General features: G+C 49.1%; 1 protein-coding gene across 1 annotated transcript; it reads right to left on the bottom strand.

The window, feature by feature from the left end:
* Positions 1 to 1,557: 1,557 nt before the first annotated feature.
* On the bottom strand, positions 1,558 to 20,109 carry EFS (embryonal Fyn-associated substrate). Its single transcript, XM_081835720.1, has 6 exons — positions 17,120 to 20,109; positions 11,689 to 12,021; positions 10,430 to 10,528; positions 7,088 to 7,762; positions 5,385 to 5,474; positions 1,558 to 3,283 (listed from the first exon to the last, which is right to left on the bottom strand). The coding sequence occupies exons 1-6, from the start codon at positions 17,123 to 17,125 to the stop codon at positions 2,870 to 2,872; spliced, it is 1,617 nt and encodes a 538-aa protein (XP_081691846.1). The 5' UTR covers positions 17,126 to 20,109; the 3' UTR covers positions 1,558 to 2,869.
* Positions 20,110 to 27,536: the final 7,427 nt, after the last annotated feature.

Genomic DNA, 27,536 nt, shown 5'->3' with positions numbered 1-27,536 from the left:
CCCCTGCACCCCCACGCTACGCCACTGTTGGCCACTAAGGCTCCCAGGGCGACCTCTCAGGAAGGTGCACTGCGGGTCTGTCTAACTCAGAATTGTCCACACTGCCTGGCGGTGGATCCCAGTACGTTTCCGAGCACAATTCAAAGTGTTGGTGCTGACCTTTAAAGCCCTAAACGGCCTCAAAGGCCCATATACCTGAAGGAGCATCTCCACCCCCATCATTCTGCCCAGACGCTGAGGTCCAGCACCGAGGGCCTTCTGGCGGTTCCCTCACTGCGAGAAGCCAAGTTACAGGGAACCAGGCAGAGGGCCTTCTCGGTGGTGGCTCCTGCCCTGTGGAACGCCCTCCCATCAGATGTCAAAGAGAAGAACAACTACCAGACTTTTAGAAGACATCTGAAGGCAGTCCTGTTTAGGGAAGCTTTGAATGTTTGATGTATTACAGTATTTTAATATTTTTTAAAACTGCCCAGAGTGGCTGGGGAAGCCCAGCCAGATGGGTGGGGTATAAATAATAAATTATTATTATTATCTCAAACCTAACTGGACACACCGGGGATTGAACCCGGAGCAGGTGAAGCAGATGCTCAACCAACTGAGCCTTTTTCTTAGCCTACGCTACCTCGCAAGGTTGTTGTGGCGTGGGCACTGCTCCAAGTTCCTCGGAGAAAGGGACATAAATGAAATTATTAATGAAAATGTATTTGGTGAAAAATAAATGCAACACCACATTGAAAATCTCGTGAATTTAAGACTCCATTGAAAGGGCGGAGATTCTCTTGCTTAATTTTGCAGTGCAGTTTTCGCCTCTTGCTGGCCTTGGGCAAACTCTTGCCTCTGCACCTCACCAATCATTCTAGGCTAATAAACAAGATCAGTGTTCACGTTCCTTCGCTTCTTAACTGTTTATAGGCACGTCTTGTAGACCCCGTGACTAAAGCATAGACCTGGGGCAAGGGTGTCAAGAACTGGAATTGCAGGAGACAGATATAGAAATATAATTGAGGTTTTTCAAAATTTTACAGGGTGGTACTCCACTAAACTTTACTCAGAGCAGCCCTGTCAAAACAAATAGACCAAATTTAAGTCATATTTCAGTGGTTATACTCTGAATTAAACTTAGTTGAATATCACCCAGTTTTTAATTTTGCAGCTTTGAAATTCATTCTGGCATTTAATGACCTTGGACCCACACATCATTCTCCCAGGCTGCCAGGTGGTCAACTTTTATTAGACCACATCTAGATCTTGCAGAGCCTTTTCATGTAAAACTTTTAAATTCATTCCCAGTTTGCCGTTGAAAATGGATTGCTGTCTCCCCCTAGTTTATGGCTGTTTCGCAGTGTTGTTTCTTGTGTGGGGGTGTGTCTGCTTTTAACAGCTGCTTTATCGTTTTTTTGTTGCTTATATTTTCAATCCGCAAGTTATATTTCCTGAACATCAGTGTATCAATAATCAGAAATGGAATCAAAGCACGCCAAAGTTGTTCGGGGAGATTTGAGGGGAGGGGAGAGGGAAACCAATCAGGATGTGGAAGGAAGCAACACAACATGGGTGTTTGTTTTTTCACCCATTTTTATTATGATCAAACCTAGAAAATAACTTGGCAAATATTTCCTGAGAGAGAGATTCTTGACCCCGCTTGTTTCCTGGTGAGGAAGTGAGATGAGGGTCTTCGCAGGGAGCAGGTGGGGCCGGATGCTGTAAACTGCAGAATTGTCTGGCGGCTATCCAATATCTAGAGGGGGGTTTTTTCAGAGGAAGACAACAAACCTGAGGAATGAATCCATAGATCAAGCTGAAGGACTTCTATTATTAAGATTACTGACCCCTTCCAGGTGCTGGCTCTATTCTGCTGACCTAGCAGTGGCTCAATAACCCCCCTGCCCAGTTATTTGTGTTGCTAGTTCACACTGTGCATCGTAAGTGTCCATACTGACCCGTCCCCGTTGTCCATTTTTTTTTATCGTTTCCTGTTCACCCTCAGCTTCTGCCCCAGATTAATTTGCTTCTTTTCACATTTGGCTGCCTCTCTGCATTTTCTTTTCTTTTGCCCTTGTTGGCAATTTCCCATAACCCTCTCTGCTGCAGCGATATTGGCCATTCTCCCAATCCCCCCCCCTTCTCCAGCCGTTGCTCCAGAATCTTTTGTTACAGGATGACAAGGGTCATTCCCCATCAATTCTGTCTCCCTTCAGCTCCTTTCCCATTCAGGGGTTTTGGGTTTTTTTTGCACTCTTAAAGAACTGTTGTCAAGTCTACGAAGAGCCAGTGGGGAGACGTGTCTTTGGTCTTACGACCTCACGCCACCATCTTTATCGAGGGGTGCCTGAGAAACCCCCGATGTTTTCAGGAAGGAACCTATGTCAGAATTAGCAAAACCTAACTGGAGCGGGGAAATGGGTGTCATGATGCGCAGTGTTGGGTCAGAGGCCGAAGGCCCGGAACGTTCTTTGGTTAGGAAACCGTCCAAGATGGCTGGTCGCGGGTGCAAAGGCGAGGGTGTAAAAGCAAAGAGGCAAAGGTCTGGCAAAGACAAGGACCATTTCTTGTCATGAAGTCGAGCAAGGCTGTCTCCTCTGTGGGTCGAAACTGAGCACCCGGGGGTCAAAGGTCACTAAAAGTTGCTTCTGGCTGCAGACCCTGAACGCCATGGGGGTTAAGAGGCCCTGACAAGATGGCAGCTGGAACTCAAGGGAAACGTTTGTTTTTAGACGAGGGCCTGAGTTATCCAGGGGGCAGGTTCGGGCCTGCTCGGTTCCAGAAAACCACCAAGCAGCACTGCAGTTATTGCGACAGGAAGGGGTCGTAGTGTCTCACAGCTTCAGGGCAGGAGTTTGCTGGTGGCGAATCGGCACTGACGCGGGATTCAAGATGGCGCCAGGGTGCCAAGCAAGGAAGTGAAGGCCAAGGCCTGCCGGGAGAGCTCTGCCACGCACTCGCGCATCTCCCGGGCGGCGGGCGGCGAGGGGTAGTGCAGGGCGGCCCCCTTGACCGAGAGCACGGCGTCCTTCAGGGCCTGGCAGAGGGTGCTGCTCGCCGCCCCCACCCTCGCCCGCACGGTGGCAGAGGACGCCAGGCGGGACACGGTGTCCCCCACAAAAACCAGTTTGTGCGCCGTGACGATGACAAACTTCCCATGGGGCACAAAGACCCACGGGGGCTGGTGGGCCCCGGCGCTGGCCAGGAGTGCCTCAATGGCCGAGAGCAAGGTGGTGTAATGCGTCTGGCACTGCCCCGTGTAGAACTGAAGAAGCTGGCTGTCCTCGGGGGAAGGAGGAGCCTATAAACCAAAGAGAAAAAGGTTAGGCGGCTGCCATTTTGTTCACTCTGGCTGTGTGTTTGTGTGCATTATTTTCAGAGAGGAGAGATGGCTGCCTACTTCCTTCGCCTGGAAAATCTTTCCTGTTGGGCGCCAGAGAAACATGTCTGTGTGCAATTCTGAAAATTCAAGCAGATCAAACATGGGGAGAAGTGGCATGCTTTTTACAACAGAATGAAAATCTCCCTCACTGGCACAAGAGAAGACTTGAGGGGGGCAATTCGATGGTTTTTGATGGAGAGAGTCAGTGTGGTGTAGTGGTTAAGAGCGGTAGTCTCGTAATCTGGTGAACCGGGTTCGGGTCTCCGCTCCTCCACATGCAGCTGCCGGGTGACCTTGGGCTAGTCACACTTCTCTGAAGTCTCTCAGCCCCACTCACCTCACAGAGTGTTTGTTGTGGGGGAGGAAGGGAAAGGAGAAGCTGCTTTGAGACTCCTTAAAGGGAGTGAAAGGCGGGATATCAAATCCAAACTCTTCTTCTTCTTTTGAGGCCAAGGACCTCAAAATTCCCAATGCTCTTCTCTGTTCCTCGCTGCTGCTGCTGGCTCCCAACTCTAATTTCCCATAATGGCCCCAGAACTACCCTAGCTGCCAGGATCTCTTGCATTGCACATGTCAGAGGAACCCAGTGAGGATGAGATCCAGGCTTCTTCCTTGGGGGGGGGGACAGGAGCCTCAGACCCAGCAGCTGTATGTGGCCCTCCATGCCCTCACATCAGGCCCTTGGGTCACTCTCTAAACCATGGGTAGGCAAACTAAGGTCTGGGGGCTGGATCCGGTCCAATTGCTTTCTAAATCCAGCCCGCAGACGGTCTGGGAATCAACGTGTTTTTACATGAGTAGAGTGTGTACTTTTATTTAAAATGCATCTCTGGGCTATTTGTGGGGCATAGGAATTCGTTCATTCCCCCCCAAAAATATAGTCTGGCCCCCCACAAGGTCTGAGGGACAGTGGACTGGCCCCCTGCTGAAAAAGTTTGCTGGCCCCCGCTCTAGGCCATGTCCCTCCTCAGCCCTGCTCCACAATCTCCTCAAGTGCTTCCATGTGACTGGAATATGGCCTGGAATTAAGAGTCTGTGGCTACCTCCACTTGCTGCCTCTGGCCCTGGAACATGGCCCCCAAGCTGTCAAAAAGGCCCCACTTCTTGCTTGTGTCTTATTTTGGGCCTTCCTGGCTGGAGGATGCCAAAGTTTTCACCGGGAGGAAGAGCCTAGCAAAATCCTGGTCTACGTAAGGCTTCAGTGGGAGCTAACTGCCTCATCTGTAGTTGCCTTGTTGTATGTGTGTCTCCTTGGCTCTTGGGACATAACCAAATGCAGTTATGTAGCATCCCTTCCGGTGCATTATGGGAAATTCAAGATGGCAGCCGCCTTCCCCTTCTGCCTGCTTATATTGTAAGAGTGCATGTGTGTCATGCACACTGCTGGACCAAGACTGAGCGTGTTTTGTGGGAAGACCACCCTAGAACCCTACCTCTAGGTAAAAGGCAAAGGTGAAGGACCCCTGGGCGGTTAAGTCCAGTCAAAGGCAACTATGGGGTTGCGGCTCTCATCTCACTTTCAGGCCAAGGGAGCCAGCGTTTGTCCACAGACATCTTTCTGGGTCCTGTGGCCAGCAGGACTAAACCGTTTCTGTCACAACGGGACACTCTGACGGAAACCAGAGTGCAAGGAAATGCCGTTTACCTTCCCACCCCAGCGGTACCTATTTATCTACTTGCACTGGCGTGCTTTCGAACTGCTAGGTTGGCAGGAGCTGTGGCAGAGCAACGGAAGCTCACCCCGTCGTGAGGAATCAAACCACTGACCTTCTCACTGACAAGCCCAAGAGGCTTAATGGTTTAGACTGCAGCGCCACCCACATCCCACCCCATCTAGACAACAGACCGACTCTGTGGCCTTGGCAGAGTCTCTTCACGGTCTTGCCTCTCCTTTGGGGGGGGGGACTCAAAAAAACCAAGAGGCCTGCCTCACAGGGAGGACAAATTTCATAAGGAAATACCAGCATCCGTCCCCAGCCAAAGCTGAAGACATTAGTAAATTTTAAAAAGCGAGACGTACCATTTCTTCAGCCTGGGCTGTGTCTGCAGAAAGGGCGAGTCCTAGGCTTCCTTCAGAAGTTGTAGCTTTGGGCTGCGTTTTATCTGCTCCCTGGGAAGGAAGAGAGAGGCAGGATTGTGGGTATGTGTGCAAGGGAAGTGGAACAGAAAGCTTAGAAGGTGATGAGGTGTTTGGTCTCCCGAGAAGATCAAATTTCGTATCAAAAGATCCAGAAAATGCCATCAGTAACACAACACAGAAACCAGCCACATATCCAGTACAGTGGTGCCCCGCAAGACGAACGCCTCGCAAGACGAGAAACCCGCTAGACGAAAGGGTTTTCCGTTTTTGGAGGCGCTTCGCTAGACGAATTTCTCTATGGGGTTGCTTCGCAAGACGAAAAAATCTTGCGAGTTCCCGCGTTTCCCCCCCGCTTTTTTCTGCCCTTTCCCTAAGCGCTAAGCCGCTTATCAGCTGTTCCGCTGATAAGCCGCTTCTCAGCTGATCGCTAAAAGCCGCTAGACCGCTAATAGCGCTAATCCGCTAAGCTGTCAATGGGCTTGCTTTGCAAGACGAAAAAACCACTAGACGAAGAGAATCGCGGAACGGATTAATTTCGTCTTGCGAGGCACCACTGTAGATTCAGGTAGCCCTTGCAAGCTGTTCCTGCTGCTTTATGCCTTATTATGGTTTGACGCTGTCCCCCCACCCCTTTCCCAGACTCCTTGAGAAACGTAACGGTCTCATGTTTGGCGGGAATATACCATGGTCCGTGCCTTGGGGGGGGGGGAAGTCTTTTATCTGACCTCCAAAATTGCTACACAATCTAGCTATCCACACAGAATGAGACCCTCTGCTCAGAGATCTGCCTCCTCAGACATATAATGTAGTTCTCTCTGTTTGTTTTAAGAGTTTTACCAATTTTATCTGTGTTTTATTGATAATTATCTTGTATATATTTGTTTCGGTGACAGTTTCGTACTCTTCAGCTGTGTTTCACAGGTAGTTTTTATTTATTAGACCTTTGTGATTAAGAAATGTACAAAATCTTTCTTTCTAAATGTTTTTAAAAAACACCATGTAAATCATAGAATCATAGAGTTGGAAGAGACCACAAGGGCCATCGAGTCCAACCCCCTGCCAAGCAGGAAACGATGCACAGTTCAACTTTTTTGCCACGGATTTTGGGTGAAGACCACAGAAACGTGGTGGTGGTGATAATACTTTTAATGGTTCTTGGGAGATGGAAGCAGAACTGAGGCATAGCTTCACTGCAAATGTGGCTCAGGTGTTTTAAGATCTGGTTCAGCCGTCAAGACACCCAAGGGATTGCATTTCATGAGGATGCTATCTTTAGAGAACGCTGGTACCATTTCCCAGGATCCCTTGGGATTTTCAGAGTGAGGATACAGTGATGGAAAAACCTGTTGGATTTCTGCCTGCCATTCAGCGGTTAAGCAGATTTAGCTTTTCCCATCACTATTCTGGAAAATCACCGCCACTTACTGCACTTCACTGAAATAACAATAACAACAGCAGTACAATTAAACCGATGAAAACAATTGATTTCAGTGCAGGAAAAGAAATGATTTTTGTGTGTGAGAGCCTGGTCGGATCAAATGCAAACACATAGCGACGATGAAGGGGTTTCTGACCCTGCCTTGGCCCTGGGGCCAAAGGCCAACCCACACAAATTGCGGCAAGCCGTTCGCCGCTGAACTCACCTTAAGGTGAACGTAGTCGTACTCCTCCGCCAGACGGATCCCCTCGTATTCGTTGTGCCCGTCATCTGCGACTTGCTCCAACTGCTCTCCTGCCCCAAGGCCCCCCAGCCGGGGTGGGGGCGGGGGCAGAGGCCGGTCCTGGATGCTCCCTTTCCGCACAATACTTGGGGACGGCGGCGGGGGCTCGACGGAAAGCCGTTCCTCGCTGGGTAGGGCGGGTAGGGGGCGCCGCGACAGGCTTTCGGCCGAGGGCAAGCGGGGTCTCGAAGGGGGTCCCGGATCCCGCAAGCTCAGTCCCTGGAGAGTCCCCTCGAGGGGCGGGGAGCCGGGCGCCAGCAGAGGGACGTCATAGATGCCCCCGTCCTCTTCCTCCTCTCCGCCTCCCGCCAACACTTCCTCAGGCGACTCGTACAAGTTCAGCAAGGCCGATGCGCGGCGCAGGTTTGACGGGGTGGCATAGACGAGGGGGCTCTCCGGGCCCCCATCGTCCGCCTCCCCGTCCTCCTCTGGACCGGCGGGCTTCTTGAAGGCAAGGGGCACGTCGTAGGGGTCGTCGGAGGGCGGAGGGGCTGAGGGCTGAGGGGCAACGCGGGCCACTTTCTTCGGGCAAGGGGAAGGCGAGTCGTAGGTGTCGGACAGAGAGTCTCGGATGAGGGAGGAGGGGACGTCGTAAACCTGAGGAGCACAGAAGAATAGGGATGATGATGATGACGAAGGAGAGAGAGAACGAGGTTTAAGGTGCTGGGTGGAAATGCCAAACTTTGGGTTCAAATCCGTCACTTTTTATAACGTTGCCTGGAGTGCACTGTTTCACGTAGGGAATGAGGAGTCGCACCTCTGAGTGTTTCTTCACATCCAAATCTCCTCACCTGTTGAAAACTAGCCTGCTTGTGAGAAGGTTCGAGGCTTCACCTACTTGTGGACACACACACACACACACACACACACACACACACACACACTTGCTGTCCCTTTTTGCTCCGCTTACCAACTCCGCTAACCCGCCAACCCTGTTTCCCAAACACCTGGCCTGCCCTTTCTCCCTTTACACCTCACCCCTCCTCTCACCTATCCCCACACAGCTCGACCAACCCCCCCACAACCCTTTTTAAAGAGGGGGTGGCGTTTCAGAGAGGGGTTTGCCAAACAGCTTGCCTGGGCCACCTGCCCCACTCCCCCGCTGCTTGCTTGCCTGCCTTCCTGCTGTCACCCTGGATTCAAACTCTAGCATGACAACAGCCTTACGTTTCTATCTATATAGGAAGAGGTGTCTTATCTGGAGATATGGGGAAGTGTTTGGATATATACAACCCCCTAACATAATACTGAAATGGTAGCCTCCCAGGAATTCTGTACTATGTTACAAGAGAGGAAACAAGAGAGAAAGGAAGAGAACTACAGATTTGGGAGGGAGGGGATTTCTGGATTGTTGACAACACTTGACAGCGGGGGGAGGGTATATCTCATCATGGGCAAACCTCCAAGGGTCACGGGTCAGGTGTGTAGGGCCGGAGGAGGGAAACCCTGCAAAGAACTGGCGCACGCAGAATTGAACCCCACCTCTTAGTGAGTCTCACCCGCCCACTGGAGCGATGCCAACTGATTGACAAGTGGGTATGGCTTTGAAGATATGGCCTTTGTGGGCCAAACCGGTACCACTGGTGGGCCATGACTGACCCATGGGCTGCAGGTTGCCCACCCCTAATAGGGACACTTCTGACCTAGATGGAGCAACTTAGTATACGATGGCTTCCGGCGTTCCCCCCATTTTAAGTAGCCGTTCCCAGCTTCCCAATCCCAAACAAATTTGTCTTGAAGAGACGCCCGCCAAAAAACCCCAAAGAGCCTCATGGCAGATTTCTGTGACCTGTTCCCCCAAGATGCTGCCCCATAACCTTTGGCACAGACCCACACACTCGGCACCCCCACACTCAAGAGTGTATCTCTTACATTCAGCCCTTCAGGTCCACTGGCCCCCTCTCCAACCAACCCCACCTGCCACTCCCCACCAAGCTTTCATCCATCTAGGGCAACCTCTGCCTCAGCTGAGGGGCTGAAAAGGACACTGGTTTGGTCCGGAGACAGCAGTCTCCGCATTTGGGCTGAGATACAGTTACCCTCGGAGACCGGCACGGCCACAGCTGTCTTTAGCAACAGATGGGTCCAGCTGTCCACAAAGGCAGCTCTCCAACGGAGGGGGGTTGCTCGACAGCAGGCAGCCGAATCCCAGTTGTCTTAAATGGCATGGTTATCAAATGCATCTTCCCACCCACAGCTTGGGCTACAAGGCAGGGCCTTCACCCTTGGGAAAAGGTTAAAACAGGACTCTGGGTGGGGGAAAGCCCTGGGAGCTGAGGGATTAATGGGCTAGATTTCGAATGAATGTACTGCTAGTGCGAAAAGCGGAAAGCTGTTATTAGCTTTACTACTGCAACACCGCATACAAAAGTGTCGTTCAGTTGGAAGGGACCCCCAATGGTCATCTAGCCCAACCTGCGGCAACACAGGAATCATTTGTGCTTTGCAATGGCTCCCTGCCCCAACCAGCCTTCAGTCAGAAACAGGGTTCCTCAAACTTTGGCCGGCAGGCACCCAGCAAACCGAAACCCTCTTTCTAACTGAAAAATTCTGCTTCCGCCATCTGCAGTCCCTGTGCCAATCCTACAGGCAGTGTGGCACTGTGGTCGGAGTGTCAGATGACAGCCAAGAAGACCTTGCTTCTAATAATAATAATAATAATAATAATAATAATAATAATAATAATAATAATAATTTATTATTTATACTCTGCCCATCTGACTGGGTCTCCCCAGCCACTCTGGGCGGCTTCCAACAGAATATTAAAAACAATACAGCATCAGACATTAAAAACTTCCCTAAACAGGGCCGCCTTCAGTTGTCTTTTAAAAGTCAGATAGTTATTTATTTCCTTGACATCTGCTGGGAGGGTGTTCCACAGGGTGGGCACCACCACCAAGAAGGCCCTCTGCCTGGTTCCCTGTAACCTCGCTTCTCGCAGTGAGGGAACCGCCAGAAGGCCCTCAGCGCTGGACCTCAGTGTCCGGGCAGAACGATGGGGGTGGAGACGCTCCTTCAGATATACTGAACCGAGGCCTAATCATCCATGAAGCTCCCAGTCACACGCCTTCTGCCCGGCCTACCTCTCAGGGTTGTCGAGAGAACGGAAGAGAGAGGGATGAACCGTGTGCATAGCTCCCATCTCCTTTGAAGGGATTGTGATTTTAAAAAACGCGTTAATTAACTAAACACAGTACTCCGTCGCAGTACAGCCAGCCGCTCGGATTTCATCATGCAATTCCCCCATTGAGTGTAAGCACTGACCTCAGCAGGGTCCCCATCTCGTCTGGTGCTGCGAGGCACCCTATAGATCCCCTCGGGGGGCAGAGGGCAGGGTCTGGCGGGTGGTGGCACCTCATAAACCTGGGGGAGGAGGAGGAAGAGAGAGAAATCAAACCAGGATTGACAAAAGGAAGTTGTGGCTTCATCCTGAGGTTCATGGTTGGGATTGTTTTGCAGTAACGAAAGCCAGCCGGTACAAGCAGTGAGATTTGGCCGTAGTGCCAGAGGAATACCTTAAGAGCAACCTTCGCCAACCTGGTGCCCTCCAGGTGTTTTGGAAAACAACACACTGACAGGAATGACTTTAAAAGGCTTATAAGGCCGAAAATTCTACCTTTTTACAGATAAATTAAATAGGACATGGGAATAATGTAAGGTAAAAATGGGGAAATTACAAATGTGATGATACAGCAAAGAAATAAAGAAACCATGAGGTGGGACAGGGAGAAGTTGATGAGCTCAAATGAGTTTGAACTTATGTGAAAAAACAAATTGTATTTATATGTTATAAAACGGAAACTCAATAAATATCTTTTTTTTTTAAAAAAAGGGAAAACAACTCCCACTGGCCTCAGCCATGTTGAGGGCCAAAACATCTGGTGGAGGAAGGCTGCTTTAAATAAATTTACTCCAGAGAGGCCCGGAGAGCAGCAACACGAGAACAGTGCCTTTTCTGCGGTGGCTCCCCATTTGTGGGACACTCTCCCCAGGGAGGCCTGCCTGGCACCTTCATTATACACCTTTAGGCACCAGGCAAAAACGTTCCTCTTCAACCAGGCCTTTGGCTGATTTAATATTCCATGGCCTTTTAAATGTATTGTGGACGGGGGAATTACTGGTTCATTTTCGTTCTTATTTTTCACTGCATATTTTGTGTTTGTTATATTTGTGTTGTGCACCACCCTGAGATTTACAGATAAAGCATACAATTTTAATTAATAACGACAAGAATGTCAAGGGGAGGTGGCAGCGCTATACGGAGCGTGGCTAAAAGAGAAGGGGCGGAGCTAAGAAACCAGCAGCTGCACGCCCCCACGGGTTACACCTAGTGGAATATTGGCCTCGAATCTCAAGGTTCGCTGTAGTTTGGGGTTCTAGGGAATAGAGCTCAATTTGCTTTGCATGCAGAGGGTTCAAAGTTCAATTTCTGACAGCAGTTCCAAGCAGGACCCAGGAGAAATTCCCCCTCTGAAATTCTGGAGAGTCAATAAACAAATGATCCCCCCAGCACCTTTCCTCACCTCCTGCTCCTCCTTCCTGCGCCCCCTCCTCCTCCGCTCATCTTGGGGCACTTCGTAGGCCGTCCCGGCCGCCGCCACCTCCTTCCTGGGCACCTGGTAGACGTCCGCCGGGACGTGGTTCCGGCGAGGGGTGGGCCCTGGAGACCCTGGCTCGGGGAGGACTCTGACCCGGTTGGCTGGCACAATCCCCTGCTGCCCGTGCAAGGAGCACAGGTGCCAGCCCTCCAGGCCCGGGGCTTCGGGCTGCAGCAGGACCATCAAGTCACCCTTGCGGAAGGAGAGCTCGTCCGGGCACTCGGCGGCGTTGTCGTACAGGGCGCGGCAGAGCTGGGCCTGGCGGGAAGCAGAGGGCAGGTCAGGCATCCCTCAAAATGCTGAAAAGTCACTACGTTTGAGCTCACAGAAGGACAGAGCTGGAAGGGACCACGGGGGTCATCTAGCCCCACCCCCTGCAGTGTAGGAATCTTTCGCCCAACGAGGGGCTCGAACCCACAAGCCTGAGGTTAAGAGTCTCCTGCTCTGCCAACTGAGCTGTATCTTCTTCACAAAACTCCACGTATGCCAACTTGACTGCTGGTCCCAAATGGGGTAACTGTGCCCCTGAAGGACCAGGTGCGCAGCCTGGGAGTCATTTTGGACTCACAGCTGTCCATGGAGGTGCAGGTCAATTCTGTGTCCAGGGCAACTGTCTACCAGCTCCATCTGGTACGCAGGATGAGACCCTACTTGCCCGCAGACTGTGTTGCCAGAGTGGCGCATGCTCTGGTTATCTCCCACTTGGACTACTGCAATGCGCTCTACTTGGGGCTACCTTTGAAGGTGACCCGGAAACTACAACTAATCCAGAATGCGGCAGCTAGACTGGTGACGGCTGCCGAGACCACATAACACCAGTCTTGAAAGACCTACATTGGCTCCCAGTACCTTTCCGAGCACAATTCAAAGTGTTGGTGCTGACCTTTTAAGCCCTAAAAGGCCTCGGTCCAGTATACCTGAAGGCGCGTTTCCACCCCCATCGTTCTGCCCAGACACTGAGATCCAGCTCTGAGGGTCTTCTGATGGTTCCCTCATTGCGAGACGCAAAACTACAGGGAACCAGGCAGAGGGCCTTCTTGGTGGTGGCGCCCGCCCTGTGGAAATCCCTCCCATCAGATGTCAAAGAGATAAACAACTACCTGACATTCAGAAGACATCTTAAGGCAGCCCTGTTCAGGGAAGTTTTCAATGTATGACATATTAGTGTATTTTTGGTCTTTGTGGAAGCCGCCCAGAGTGGCTGGGGAAACCCAGCCAGATGGGCGGGGTACAAATAAATTATTATTATTATTATTATTATTATTATTATTATTATTATTATTATTCAATCCGCCCAACTTGCTCTGGATGCCCTCTAATACTAGCTCTGCATTGAATACTTGTTCCGTTTGTGTGGCAGTGCCTAGACTTTGGAACTCCTTGCCTCTTGAAATCAGGAAGGAGCCTTCGCTGCACTCTTTTGGGCGCCTGCTGAAAACATTTCCGTTTAGGCAAGCCTACCCAGATATGTAAAGGGACGTGGGTGGCGCTGTGGGTAAAACCTCAGTGCCTAGGGCTTGCCGATCGCATGGTCGGCGGTTCAAATCCCCACGGCGGGGTGAGCTCCCGTCTTTCGGTCCCAGCTCCTGCCCACCTAGCAGTTCGAAAGCACCCCTAAGTGCAAGTAGATAAATAGGGACCGCTTTATAGCGGGAAGGTAAACGGCATTTCCGTGTGCTGCGCTGGTGCTGGCTCGCCAGAGCAGCTTCGTCACGCTGGCCACGTGACCCGGAAGTGTCTCTGGACAGCGCTGGCCCCCGGCCTCTTAAGCGAGATGGGCGCGCAACCCCAGAGTCGGTCACGACTGGCCCGTACGGGCAGGGGTACCTTTACCTTTAACCCAGATATGTGGAATGCCGGTGTGTGTTTTGTTATACTTCTGGCTTGCTGTTGTTTTTAATTATTTTTCGAATTGCTGTTCTTCGCTCTTTTCGCAAACCGCTTTGAAGTCCACCCCCTCCCAATCAAGCCGCGTATAAATTTAAAGAAACAAAAAGATGAAATTATATCCCAGTACAGACTGCAGTCTTCTCCCACGGATGTGCAAATCGCGCACAAATAGAGAACCTGAGAGGTTCTTGAGGGTCTGCCTAGCCAGTGTGTTTCTCAAACTTGGCTCCCAAGCTGCTGTTGGACTACAACTCCCATCATTCCTGTCCACCGTTCCTGCTAGCTAGGGATGATGGGAGTTGTAGTCCCAACAGCAGCCAGGATCCCAGCTTTCAGGAACACCCTGCATTTCACAACCACCATCAGAGGCTACCAGGAAGCTTATGAGGAAGGCACAAAGACCACACACCCCCTTCCACGCTGTTTGTCCCTGGCTGCCCTGACGCAGGGAGGTTGCATTTAGCTCCAAGGCCTTTGATAAGGCAGCTTCACTGTCAACAGAAAGGTGGAAAGGGGTCACTGCCTCAAACAAAAGACCTCGCTTGCTTAAGCGCCATAAAGTTTGATCGGCGCCAGCAAGATGCCTTCGGGAGGGTGGGTCAGTTCTTGATTTGGCCCCAGGCACTTGAGCAGACCCAGGAGAGGCGAACGCCCAGACTTGCCTGCTTGGTGGTAGTTTTAAGGACGTAACACGCAGCCGTAAGGACAGGCCACCCCACAGCCAGATAGGCACACGCTGTCCTTTTTTTGGGGATGCTCAGTCACAGCGAGACTCAGCAGGAAACAAACCCTTTGCATACAACCCTGTGTCCAAGACAGGCGCTCGAAACTTCACCTACGGATCAACAGCAACACAAAGAGTCTGTACGCCCTCCTCCTGACTCCACACAACCCTAAAAATGACTCAGGATTCGCCCGCCTGGAGACAGATCGTTCCCCCAAAAGAGGACGCAAGCTGCGCTGCCTTTGCGTCCTTCTGAACCACAACCTCCATCCTCCCTGGCTCTTTGTCGTGCTGGCCGAGCCCCATGTTGGGCGAGAGATTCCTGCATTGCAGGGGGGTTGGACTGGATGACCCTTGGGGTCCCTTCCAACTCTACAGTCCTGTGATTCTATACTTTGTGGTTCTATACTCCTTGGCTGGGAGCTGAAGAACCCACCCGTTCGCCACATGGGATATATATTCATCATAAAAGATGTCCCTCGATCCAGGGTGTTTCCCAGACAAAGCTGCTCCAAATGCAGATGTTCACACTGTTGCGTTAACCCTGGACAGCGATGGGCCCAGATGCCGGTAACCCAGTTAGTTAGATGCAACCCAGGAAGCGATAAATGAGCTCAGGGCGAGACCCCTATCCGGTGCGGAGCAAAGCATTCTCTCCAACACTCTCGCTTTCGCCACCCAAATCCCCCTAAATCCCAGGCTGCCATCTGTTTCTCCCAAGTCATAGCTTATAATTCACGGCCACCCGCACAGGCAGGCAGAAGTCCAAATGTGGCAGGGACTCCTGGAGGGGGCGACCGGCTAAGCGGAAGTGCATGCAGACACAAAGAGACACAAACAGACACACAAAACAGGTACAACCCTCCCTGCCTTTTGGAAGTGGGGCTCTGCCACTTTAAAGAGCAGAGAGTTGCAGAGCAGTATTCACCCCCCCCCCCAATATTCTGAAGTGGTATAGTCCAAGGAAGGCTGTACCATGATTTATTTATTTTTGGATGCATGCATCTGCTTTCCCTTGAGACTCTTCCTGGGGTGGAAGAGTTCAACAGATGCCTTCCTAAGAGGGGGATTTTATCCAGTCGTACCTTGGATCTCGAACGCCTTGGTTCCTGAACGATCGAAACCCGGAAGTGAGCGTTCCGGTTTTCGAATGATTTTCGGAAGCCAAACACCCAGCGTGGCTTCCGGTTGGCCGCAGGAGCTTCCTGCAGCCAATCAGAAGCCGCGCTTTGGTTTCCGAATGTTTTGGAAGTCGAACGGACTTCCGGAATGGGTTCCGTTCGACTTCCAAGGTACGACTGCACTGCTCAGAGATATATATACCCATTTTCCAGATGGCAGTTGCATTTCGCAACCCAAATCGGCAGCCCTTTGCTGGTATCCAGGCTCCGCAGTAAAGTTGCCTCATCTATCAGTCAGAGCACATTAGTAAGAGATGCTATGGAACATGCATATTCACACTCTGCATGACTTGCAAATGTGAACATTCAAATCCCAGAGGATAGATGTGACACTGAATCTGTGAAATCTTCAAGACTTTGAATGACTGACTCATCTGGAAATCCCTCACAACTCTGAAAAGCAATGGGTTGTATCCAATACTCAAAAGAAGACCCACTGACATTAATGGCTATGACTAACTTAGGTCCATTCATTTCAATGGGTCAGCTCTGCATAGGGTTAGCAGTGACCTTTACATTATGTGCAAAAAGAGGGGGCATTTTATTGTGTTGCTGATCCCTTGATTAAAATTTAGGAAGAGTTTCGGGGGCGGGTGGGTGGCAGGGGCAGATAAAATAGCCCTTAGGGCGCCAAATCCCTGTCACTACTGCTAACTTGCTTTCCAGTCAAACCAGTTCCAAAAGTGGCCTACGACAATAAAAAATAATCAGATTAAAATATAATGCAGATCTTGGCCACTAATAGGATCTGCTCCTTGTTATTCCAGTATTGGAGGAGAAATTTAGAGTATTTGGCAATCAAGGGGGGGAGGGAAAGAGCCAATTTGGGTGCTGACAGATAATTCTTTGCCAGGGATGATCTCATTAGGGAGTTGGGTGCATGGCTGCTCTGAAATGAGGGCAACGTTCAAGAAGTTAACATGTGTTTCTCTATAGGGGGAGGGTCCCTGCTGAGGGATCCCTGTTCTCCTCTCTCTCTCTCTTTGGTAAAGCTGCAGAAAGTAAGATAAAATAAATTGAGACGTGCCTTGATTTGAGAAAGTTGAAAGACCCGGGGGCTCAAACCTACAAAAGCAGCCAGATCCTCTGCCCCCGAATGTATTAAATCACGTTATTAAGCAAAGACCTACTGAATATAGTTGGCGACACTTGGCTATTCTGAGCTTCAGCATTCAAACAGGTGCTGAGGCCCAAGGCCCAGTGAAAGCAACAGCCCTCCTTCAACTAAACAAGCTGAGCAACGCCATCCAATTTCACCTGAAGCAAAATCTCAGGTGAATTTGGGACCCCCACACACAGATTAAACATCTGCAGGGAATTGTGAGGGAAATTAAAAATGGTTTTCCATTGGCAAACGTTCCCAGGAGAGGTTTTTTTACAGCTCTGTACTTTTCCCCCTAGTCTTCACTGTTTGTACACCTGGAACGTGCTGTGGCCCAGTGACCCCGAAACAAATCTTTTGTCCAAGGTTAAAAGAGCTCTCGATTCCCGTTTCAACTCTAGACTTTGCTCTCAGGGCTAGCTAAATATCTGGCTCTCTTTCCTAGCTGAGCATACTTACAGACATGTTGCTTCGCAAAAGGCAGGCTGTGGAACACCGAGAAGTGGAAAAGGAACAACCACAGACTCAGGAGATTGTGAACGAAGATTACACCTCTATTCCGCCGGCTTCTGAAAACAATATCCCTGCCTCTAGGTGCATTATTTGTCCATGCACTCGGTTGTTCCGAAACGAAGAAGAGATTCCTGAGAAATTCAACACTGGTTTCTTATATCCTTGAAAAATATATATCCAATGCTTTGGGGATGGAAGAAGCAAGAACAGATTCAAAACAAGAGTTTCTCAAAAAAAAAAAAACAACAACAGAAGTTGGCAAATTTGTTACAAAACACTATCCCAACGCAAAGTGGGAGGGAAAGGTAATTTCCAACTGAACTCAAACACTCCCTGTCCTTTGATTGCTACAACTCTGGTTTCTCAGAAGTCCAGCCACTTTCAATTTGCAATTCTCTTTGCCCCACGCCCCAGAAGTTTTTGTAAGCCTTCCCAAATCTCTTGGTCAGCAAAAGCTTCCCAGAAAAACCATCTGAGTAGGCCTGGCTGCTTCCAGGCCGTGCAGGCTGCATGGATTGATGAGGCAAGCGAGGCAAAAGAGTAACAAGTTGGAACATGGGCTTGTGCTGCAAGCACAGAGTGGAATTGCAACCCAAAACAGAGGCATTTGCAATACTGTACTTCTCTCCAAAGGTCCTTGTTTAAAAAAAACCTGGCACGCTCAGAAGAACGACCAGGGATTTTTGCATCGTCATGAAATCCAGAAAGCCTGAGCTATTCCTTTCAAGCCAAAAGGCTTGCCAGCAGAGTCTGTAGATCCACAGATGCTAACAAACTTTCCTACTTATCCAAAATACCATATCCGAAATAGATTAAAAAAGCACACACACACATCCAGCAGGTCATTTTTTTCCTGAGAATCCAGGCAGTATTTACCACGTCTTGAAATTTCCAGATGTTTTGCAGACTTTCTCCAGGCCCCAGGACACTAAATTCTTCATTAAATCCTGAGGTTTGATCCAGTTTTTCTCCCAAATAATAATAATAAAAACGTCTGTGTACAAATCCAGCCTGCTTTGCAGGAAGCTCCAAATCTTCAGGAGACGTGAAGCTTGAAAATGCTAATACTGACAAAAATCAAACTTCAAAAATCACGATGCACATTAATGTAAGCTCATTGCCTAAAAAAGACCCATGTTTTCTCCCTCAAACTACAGGGGAGATGTAAGATTTGGTGATGGGGGAGATGACACATCATAATTTTAACTTTTTCAAAGCATGGGAAACTTGAGGCTCTTCAGAAAACCCCCAAAATCATTTGTAAACTTTGAGGAATTCCACATGATGTTATTTCCACACCCTTTATAATCCAGAAAAGGCAGTGTTTTCCTAACAAACAAAAAAAGTAATTTGGAGGGCTGCCAAAATCTAGAAAAATAACTTGTTAGCACAAATATTCAATCCAGAATCAGTGTTGACAAATGACAGAGTGCAACATCCAGAAAATGTATACGTGCTGCAACCCCAACCCAAGTGGACACAGGTGGACTTTAGAAGTTGAATTAATCTTCAGCATCCAGAAAAAGACTGCACAATCCAGATGAAAAAGCAGCTGATTGATCCAAACCAACCGTACTCCTCTCTGTCATTTGCCATAAGCAAAGTCCAAACAGTCAGCTTGGATAAACTAGACTCCAGCTTTCCATATTAACCTAAAGTAGCAATTTTCTCTCTCAAGACTCCCAAGTTATGTTTTCCCTCTTCTGTGGGTTTAAAATGAGGGATTGGCGGTTTGCTTTCCAGATGCTCTGCATTTTGGAGGGAGACCAGTTCTCTCGAAAGGTCGCAGGTCCATCTTTTTTCCTTTCTTTTTTTTGGAAAAAAAAATATGGGCTCTTTCCTACACAAATTATTTTATGCTGAGGCAAGCAGCCTGGGTTTGCTGCAGGCTTAATTATGGGGGAACTCTCTTCCAAGGAAAAGCAGCTACCCACACCCACAAATTTAGGGTTTTGGCCTCCCCCCCCCCTTCGGCTGGGATCCTGGCTCCCACTCAAGCCATTAATATAAGGGTCCGGCCTGCTCCTTCCTTGCAAGGTAGCAATTTATCCGGCCCAGGGAGTGTCCCAAGTCAGAAACCAAGTTGCTGGATGGAAACTGGGTGAGGGGAGAGAAAGGAGGCCAGTCGAGAAAAGGAAAATTACAGCTGGCTGGGAGGCAGAAAGTAGGCGACGAAGAGGAAAAGAAGGGGACGAGGAGGAGAAAGCAGGGATCAGGTGGAAAGGAGGGAAACGGGCGATCCTGGTGCGCAATCCTGGTGCGCAAAGCGACCCGGGGAAAGGAGGTCGTGGGGAAAGAAAGGAATGAATGAGAGTTGGAGAAGAAAAGCAGAAAGAGGGCAGGAGGTGGAAGCAGAGCGGAGGCTCCTCGAGGACTTCAAAGCGCCTTCTCCATCATTGTCTCCTCCTTTCTTTCTTTTCCTTCTTTCCTTCTCTCCTCGCGCGTCTCTCCTTTCTCTTTCCCCGCCTCCCAGTTTGGGCGAAGGGATTACTTCTTCTCGCTCCCATCTGTTGGAGAGCGAGCGGCGCCCTCGCCTCCTCCTCCTCCCTCTCCCATTTTGTCCTCTTCCCTTCTTTCTCCCTGCAAAAGTCTCGCTTCCCGCCCCCTCTCCGGCTCCGGTATGCCGGATGTTCCACTTCTTCTCCTTTCAGCTTTTGCCACTCTTTCTTTCTTTCTTTCTTTCTTTCTCTTTCTCTCTTTCCTCTCCTCCCTCCCGCGGCTGCCGGGAGAATCTCGTTCTTTCTCTTGCCCGTCCTTTCCTTTCTCTTCTTTTCTGCTCTCCTCCTTTTGCAATCGGCTCCTTCCTCCTTTTCTTTGCCACCAAAACGTGCAGAGCGAGAGAGAGAGAGACCTTTAGAAAAAGGCAGAGAAAGGAGGGGGGGAAAGGGGGAAGGAGGAAGGAAAAAAAAAAAAGGCAGGCAGCTGGATTTGGCTCCCAGCCCAGCTCCCTCCCCTCCCCGGGCTCACACTACCGTCTATTCCTTCTCCAGACCCCACCCTCTCTCCTGCCTCCAAGTCCCGGGTCCTAGAGGCTCCATCCTCCCCGGAAAGAAAGGAAGATGAAGATCTTGCAGAATCTTAAGGACTAGCGGCTTGGTTGGAAGAAGACGGCAGCTCCTAACATTGGCCCTCTACCAGGGGGCACTGTCATACAGTGGTTTCGCTCCTTCCTCCTGGGCCGTGTTCAGAAAGTGGTGGTGGGGGATGAGTGTTCAGACCCCTGGGCCCTCACTTGTGGGGTGCCTCAGGGCTCCACCCTCTCCCCCATGCTTTTTAACATCTATATGAAGCCGCTGGGAGAGATCATCAGGGGGTTTGGACTGGGTGTTCATCAGTATGCAGATGACACCCAGGTCTACCTCTCCTTTAAATCAGAACCAGTGAAGGCGGTGAAGGTCCTGTGTGAGTGCCTGGAGGCTGTTGGAGGATGGATGGCAGCTAACAGATTGAGGTTGAATCCTGACAAGACAGAAGTACTGTTTTTGGGGGACAGGGGGCGGGCGGGTGTGGAGGACTCCCTGGTCCTGAATGGGGTAACTGTGCCCCTGAAGGACCTGGTGCGCAGCTTGGGAGTCATTTTGGACTCACAGCTGTTCATGGAGGTGCAGGTCAATTCTGTATCCAGGGCAGCTGTTTACCAGCTCCATCTGGTACGCAGGCTGAGACTGTCTCACCAGAGTGGTGCATGCTCTAGTTATCTCCCGCTTGGACTACTGCAATGCGCTCTACGTGGGGCTGCCTTTGAAGGTGACCTGGAAACTACAACTAATCCAGAATGCGGCAGCTAGACTGGTGACTGTGGGCGGCCGCCGAGACCACATAACACCGGTCTTGAAAGACCTACATTGGCTCCCAGTACGTTTCCGAGCACAATTCAAAGTGTTGGTGCTGACCTTCAAAGCCCTAAACGGCCTCGGCCCAGTATACCTGAAGGAGCGTCTCCACACCCATCGTTTTGCCTGGACACTGAGGTCCAGCGCTGAGGGTCTTCTGGCGGTTCCCTCATTGCGAGAAGCAAAGCTACAGGGAACCAGGCAGAGGGCCTTCTCGATAGTGGCGCCCACTCTGTGGAACTCCCTCCCATCAGACGTCAAAGCGATAAATAACTACCTGACATTCAGAAGACATCTTAAGGCAGCCCTGTTCAGGGAAGTTTTTAATGTATGACATATTAGTGTATTTTTGGTCTTTGTGGAAGCCGCCCAGAGTGGCTGGGGAAACCCAGCCAGATGGGCGGGGTAAAAATAATAAATTACTATTATTATTATTATTATTATTATTATTATTATTATTATTATTAAAGCAAACACACCTGCCCAAATAATCCTGGGAACTGTAGTTTTCCTCTCGTAGAGTTACATCCCCCCCCCGAAAAGAATCCTATGGAATCTTGAGGACTACAGCAGCACATTTGGCAGAAGCTGACCCAAAGCGGCGGCTGTTTACGCACTATGTCTTTAAAGCAGACCCCCTCCCTCCGAAAGATTCGTGGGAACTGTAGTTCACCCCTCATCGAGCTACAGTTCCCTGTCTGCTACCCAGTGATACTGAAGAAAGATTTAAAAGCTGGTGTGGAAGGCTTTTGTACAATCCTGGTCCTTTGCACCAGGCATCAAAATGGCTGCATGCACCATACATTTTTAACACACACACACACACACACACATCCTGGGAACTGAAGCATCACAGACCTACAGCTTATTATTATATCACAACTGGAGAGAGAACTGTTGTAATGTAATGTAAAAGTGCTGTCTGAAATGTATAAAATACGATGCCTTATGAGGAACGGCAAAGGGAGCTGGGCATGTTTAGCCTGGAGAAGAGGAGGTTAAGGGGTGATATGATAGCCATGTTCAAATATATAAAAGGATGTCACATAGAGGAGGGAGAAAGGTTTTCTGCTGCTCCAGAGAAGCGGACACGGAGCAATGGCTCCAAACTACAAGAAAGAAGATTCCACCTAAACATTAGGAAGAACTTCCTGACAGTAAGAGCTGTTTGACAGTGGAATTTGCTGCCCAGGAGTGTGGTGGAGTCTCCTTCTTTGGAGGTCTTTAAGCAGAGGCTTGACAACCATATGTCAGGAGTGCTCTGATGGTGTTTCCTGCTTGGCAGGGGGTTGGACTCGATGGCCCTTGTGGTCTCTTCCAACTCTATGATTCTATGATTCTATGATTCTATGATTGGAATGGGAGACAAACGGTGAGCAAGTAAAATCCTCAAGGATACATTGGACAATAGATATTTGGCATAACAGAGGCATGGGAGCATGGGAACGATGGTGGAATAGGGATATAAAATTTACTGCATCTTATGGTCTAAGAGAAAATTATATGAAAATGATAAATCGATGGTATCTAACACCGAGTAAATTGGCCAAAATGTATAAATCAAAATCAAATAAGTGTTGGAAATGTAAAGAGAAAGAAGGCTCTTTTTATCGTATGTGGCGTCTTGTGGTAAGGTTAAAGCTTACTGGGAAATATTATACAGTAGTACCTCGGTTTACGAACTTAATCCGTTCTGGAAGTCCGTTCTTAAACCGAGGCGTGCTTTCCCTAATGAGGCCTCCGGCCACCGGTGCCCTTCCACCGTTCAGATTCCATTCCTAGATCGGGGTAAAGTTCTCAAACCGGGACACTATTTCCAGTTTTGCGGAGTTAGTAAACCGAATTGTTCTTAAACTGGACTGTTCTTAAACTGAGGTACCACTGTATAATGAATTGAAAAGGATGTTTAAAATAATGTTTGTAAAACAAAACAAAACAAAAAACCCAGAAGCTTTCCTTTTGGGAATTATAGGGACAGAACTACCGAAACTGTAGAGAAACTTATTCATGTACTCGACTACAGCGGTAAGAATGCTACTTGCCCCAAAATGGAAAGAAGCAAAAGTCCCAGCAAAGGAAGAATGGAAAGCTGCGAAGCTATATGCACGTCCCCTGTGTCCCCCTCCTCCCCCGTTCCTCCGCCAGTGAGAATGAATACAAAAACTTATGGAATATGCAGAAATGGCGAAACTTACCGGAAGAATAAGAAATCAAGATAACAAACTTTTTATAAAAGAATGGAAATGGTTTATTGAATATTTACAGATAAATTGTAAACAGATAAAAACATTGGCAGGACTATTGAAATAACCTGCAGTTTGATAAGAGTATATATTTAAAGTAGATGAATAAATGATCAAGTTCAGTTAATTTGGATATGCAGAAGGTATTAAAAATAAATTTTAAGGAAGCACAGAATGAGGGGGAAGGAAGTCAAGTTTTGAAATGTTAAAATGATTGAAAATTGTAATAAATGTATAAATATATAAACCTGGAAAGTATAAATAATTTTTTAATAATAATAAATAATATTTTTTTTAATAAAACAAAGTTTCTCTCATAATTCTCCAACGGTTTGACATTTCCCCCAAAGGCACATTCTTCCATTGTCTCCCAAGAAAGATGCAAACAACAGCATTTATATCCCATCTTTTTCCTCTAAGGTATTCATGGCGACTTACATGGTTCTTCCTCTCCTCATTTTAATCTCCACAGCACCCCTGTGAGATAAGTCAGGCTGAGAGGGAGTTACCTAGTGAGCTTCATGGCCAAGTGGGGATTTGAACCCTAGTCTCCCAAGTCTTAGTCCAGCACTCTAACCACTACACCACCGCTGCCTCACAGTTCCTAGTTCCACTAACAAACTGCAGGATTCATTCTCTCTCTCTCTCTCTCTCTCTCTCTCTCTCTCTCTCTCTCTCTTTGTGTGCTTTAAATGTATTTATCTATTTAAATTCGTATACTGACCTTTATCCAGTTTGCGACATAAAAATTCAAGATAAAAACACAAAATAATAAATGTACAGTTGCACATGCAGACTTTCTGTTGCCTGAAGCAATGGCCTGAGATGGGACTTTCCACATTCCAAGTACAAATACAGTGGTACCTCGGGTTAAGTACTTAATTCATTCTGGAGGGCCGTTCTTAACCTGAAACTGTTCTTAACCTGAAGCACCACTTTAGCTAATGGGGTCTCCTGTGCTGCCGCGCCGCCGGAGCACAATTTCTGTTCTCATCCTGAAGCAAAGTTCTTAACCTGAAGTACTATTTCTGGGTTAGCGGAGTCTGTAACCTGAAGCGTCTGTAACCTGAGGTACCACTGCACAAATATCTGTGGTCAGCAGGAGGCTAGCCTAGGGAAGGCCAGGCCATGTGGCCCACACCACTATCCACCGCTCCTCAGAATCTGCCGCCTGAGGCAGCCCATTCACTCCATACACAGGAGCCTTCTTGTGAGTCAACCCATTCGTCCATTTAGGACAGTATTGCCTACGCTTTCCAAGGATCCAGGCCTCTGCCTTGAGATCCCAGGGACTGAACCTGGGACCTTCTGCCTGCAAAGCAGGTGCCGCACCCCTGAGCTACGGCCCGTTCCCCACCCGACCCTCTTGCCAAACGGCAGGGCCGGCCCTGTTTCGTAGACTGAAGCCCACAATCTGAACTGTTATCCTTGACTGGCACACGCAAACACGTGAGCGCATGCACACTGACGGGAGGGGGTGGGGTCCAGAATGGTAAACAGTGAGTTCAAAAGAGACTAGATTTGCATGAGATCCAGTCTGGGGACATTTCTCTACGGAGCTACAATGCCTGTGAGATAAACACACAATGATCACTCACTTTCAAGGGCAGCCGGGCATTCTTGGCTATGCTTGAGACCCTTGCTCTTGCTCAACATGGCCTCTGTGCTTATCTGGTTTAGATTTGAGCTCCCAACAATCCTTTTTATTACCAACCTTTCCCAAGTCCACATCTGTCTTGGAATCACTTTTAGATGTTGTAATTGCTTTGTGTGTCAGCTGCTTTGCACTCCTTTGAAAGGAAGAGCTGGATATAAATTTAACAAATAATAATGGAATAACAATGGCAGTGGGTTGCCTCAAAGGTACCAAGAATGATTATAAGTGTTGTTTGTTTGTTTGTTGGTAAACTGCATTTTTAGTTACAGGTAGGTAGCCATGTTGGTCTGCTGTAGTAAAAAATAATAATTAAAAATTCCTTCCAATAGCACCTTAGAGACCAACTAAGTTTGTTATTGGTATGCATGCACACTTCTTCAGATACACTGAAACAGAAGTCACCAGACCCTTATATATAGTGAGAGGGTGGGGAGGGGTATTACTCAGAAGGGTGGTGGGAATGGGTGATTAGAATAGAGACATTGGATTCTTATCTCATTATACATGATAAGCTATTTTTAGCCATCTCACCCTTTGCTTTTTCCTGTAACACCAATTGCAGTCCTTAACAGTCGTCAACAGGTTTACCACACCTATCAGCCAATCACCCATTCCCACCACCCTTCTGAGTAATACCCCTCCCCAACTTCTCACTATATACTGTATAAGGGTCTCGTGACTTCGATTTCAGTGTATCTGAAGAAGTGTGCATGCACACAAAAACTCATACCAATAACAAACTTAGTTGGTCTCTAAGGTGCTACTTGGGATGCGGGTGGCGCTGTGGGTTAAACCACAGAGCCTAGGACTTGCCGATCAGAAGGTCGGCGGTTCGAATCCCCGCGACGGGGTGACCTCCTGTTGCTCGGTCCCTGCTCCTGCCAACCTAGCAGTTCGAAAGCAGTGTCAAAGTGCAAGTAGATAAACAGGTACCGCTCCGGCAGGAAGGTGAATGGCGTTTCTGTGCGCTGCTCTGGTTCGCCAGAAGCAGCTTAGTCCTGCTGGCCACATGACCTGGAAGCTGTACGCCGGCTCCCACAGCCAATAAAGCGAGATGAGCGCTGCAACCCCAGAGTCGGCCACGACTGGACCTAATAGTCAGGGTCCCATTTACCTTTACCTTTTAAGGTGCTATTGGAAGGAATTGTTTTATTTTGTTTTGACTGCATTTTTAGGCCATTTTTTTTACTCCCAAGAGCTCAAAAATATATTCAATATATTGATACAAGTCACAAATCATGGGCAGGTATCCCCCAACCACACCAGTGAGAACCCACAGAATCCGGAAATATCTAGATGCTGAGCTCAGGAGCCCAGCTGCCAACCCCCATCCACCTGCTTGGTCCAGAGTCCACACTCCACCTGGTTCTGGCAGAGAACTCCCATTCCTGATCTTTCAGGCTTCCCCGAACTCTCCTGCTCTGTCCCAAACCCATCCCTTGGATTCTGATTCTGGCAGACAGGCAGGCAATGTGGTCAGAGTGACACGACCGACATTTATAAAAATACAAGTAGCAGGAAAGACATGTAGAGAGACAGAGTCTTCTTCTGTCCTTACGGTCACTGTTTTCTTTCTCCAGGATTCCCTTGGCTCTGATGTGTCATGGAGGCGTTCCTGGGTGGGGCAGGTGGGGCAGAGCCCCCTTCACCCCCCCCCCACTTGCCAGAGGTTTTTCTCCTGTCTCCCAGGGACACCCATGTCACTTTGTTTCGGAAGGAAATCCCATCCGGCTTTCCATGGCTACTGCAGGAGATTTGCATCTCACTCCTCGGTTTAGACGGGCAGGAAAATACCTGCGATAATACGCTGGGTAACCATGGCAAAGTAAACAGAGTGGGAATCCCAAGAACGGGAATGCTATGGATGTGAATTATGGGGCAGTGGGAGATAGTGAGCGATCCTTTTCCCTGGGCCCAAGCAGCCTCTGATTCCACCTTCAAGAATCTCAGTCCTGGAAAGTTCCATCCGAGAATATGTACAGTAACCAACACAGGCATGGCCTCTTTGAGCATGTGCAGAGTACCACCACCCCTATCACTGTGCAGCTACAACTCACACACAAAGGAACAAAGTCCCAGGAAGGTTCCCACACCTTTTCTTGCCTGGAAAATGTTGGCACTAATATGGGGGAGTTTGGTGTCTGTAATATCCAGCTTATCATCTCTCTCATTGAAGCCAGATAAGCCACACAGACCTTGGGGGGTAGCATCGCCCAGTGGTTAGAGAGCAGGATACCATCTCCCGCCGCCCTTTCTGGACTTCTGAGCCTGGATCTTGTGTGCAGCAGGAGGAAATGCAACAGGTGATGCGTTCTCTTTCCTGTGTACCGTCTTGCATCACCTGTGATATTTCTGTCTGTTCGATAGCTGCTCCCTGCACCAGATTCTTGGCCCAAATGAAGCTGAGCGACATTGAAACGTGGCAAATTCACGGCACAAGCTGGTTCTCTGTGCTCTTGGGTGGTGGCAAGTATGATGACATCACATGGCAGGCACCGTGACATCATGGTTGCAGGTAGCAGGGTGGCTTCATTAAGCCTTAAGCAGGGACGCGGGTGGTGCTGTGGGTAAAACCTCAGCGCCTAGGACTTGCCGATCACATGGTCGGTGGTTCGAATCCCCGCGGCAGG

This window comes from Podarcis erhardii, assembly GCF_964252035.2.
Source record: "Podarcis erhardii genome assembly, chromosome: 13".
Taxonomy (NCBI): Eukaryota; Metazoa; Chordata; class Lepidosauria; order Squamata; family Lacertidae; genus Podarcis; species Podarcis erhardii.
This window is presented reverse-complemented; position numbering and strand designations above follow the sequence as displayed.

Coding starts and splice junctions, on each gene's coding strand:
- EFS (XM_081835720.1), bottom strand. Junction 5,475..7,087: donor ACGACTACGTTCACCTTAAG/GTGAGTTCAGCG, acceptor CTTCCTTCCCAG/GGAGCAGATAAAACGCAGCC. Junction 3,284..5,384: donor CAGCCCAGGCTGAAGAAATG/GTACGTCTCGCT, acceptor TTTGGTTTATAG/GCTCCTCCTTCCCCCGAGGA.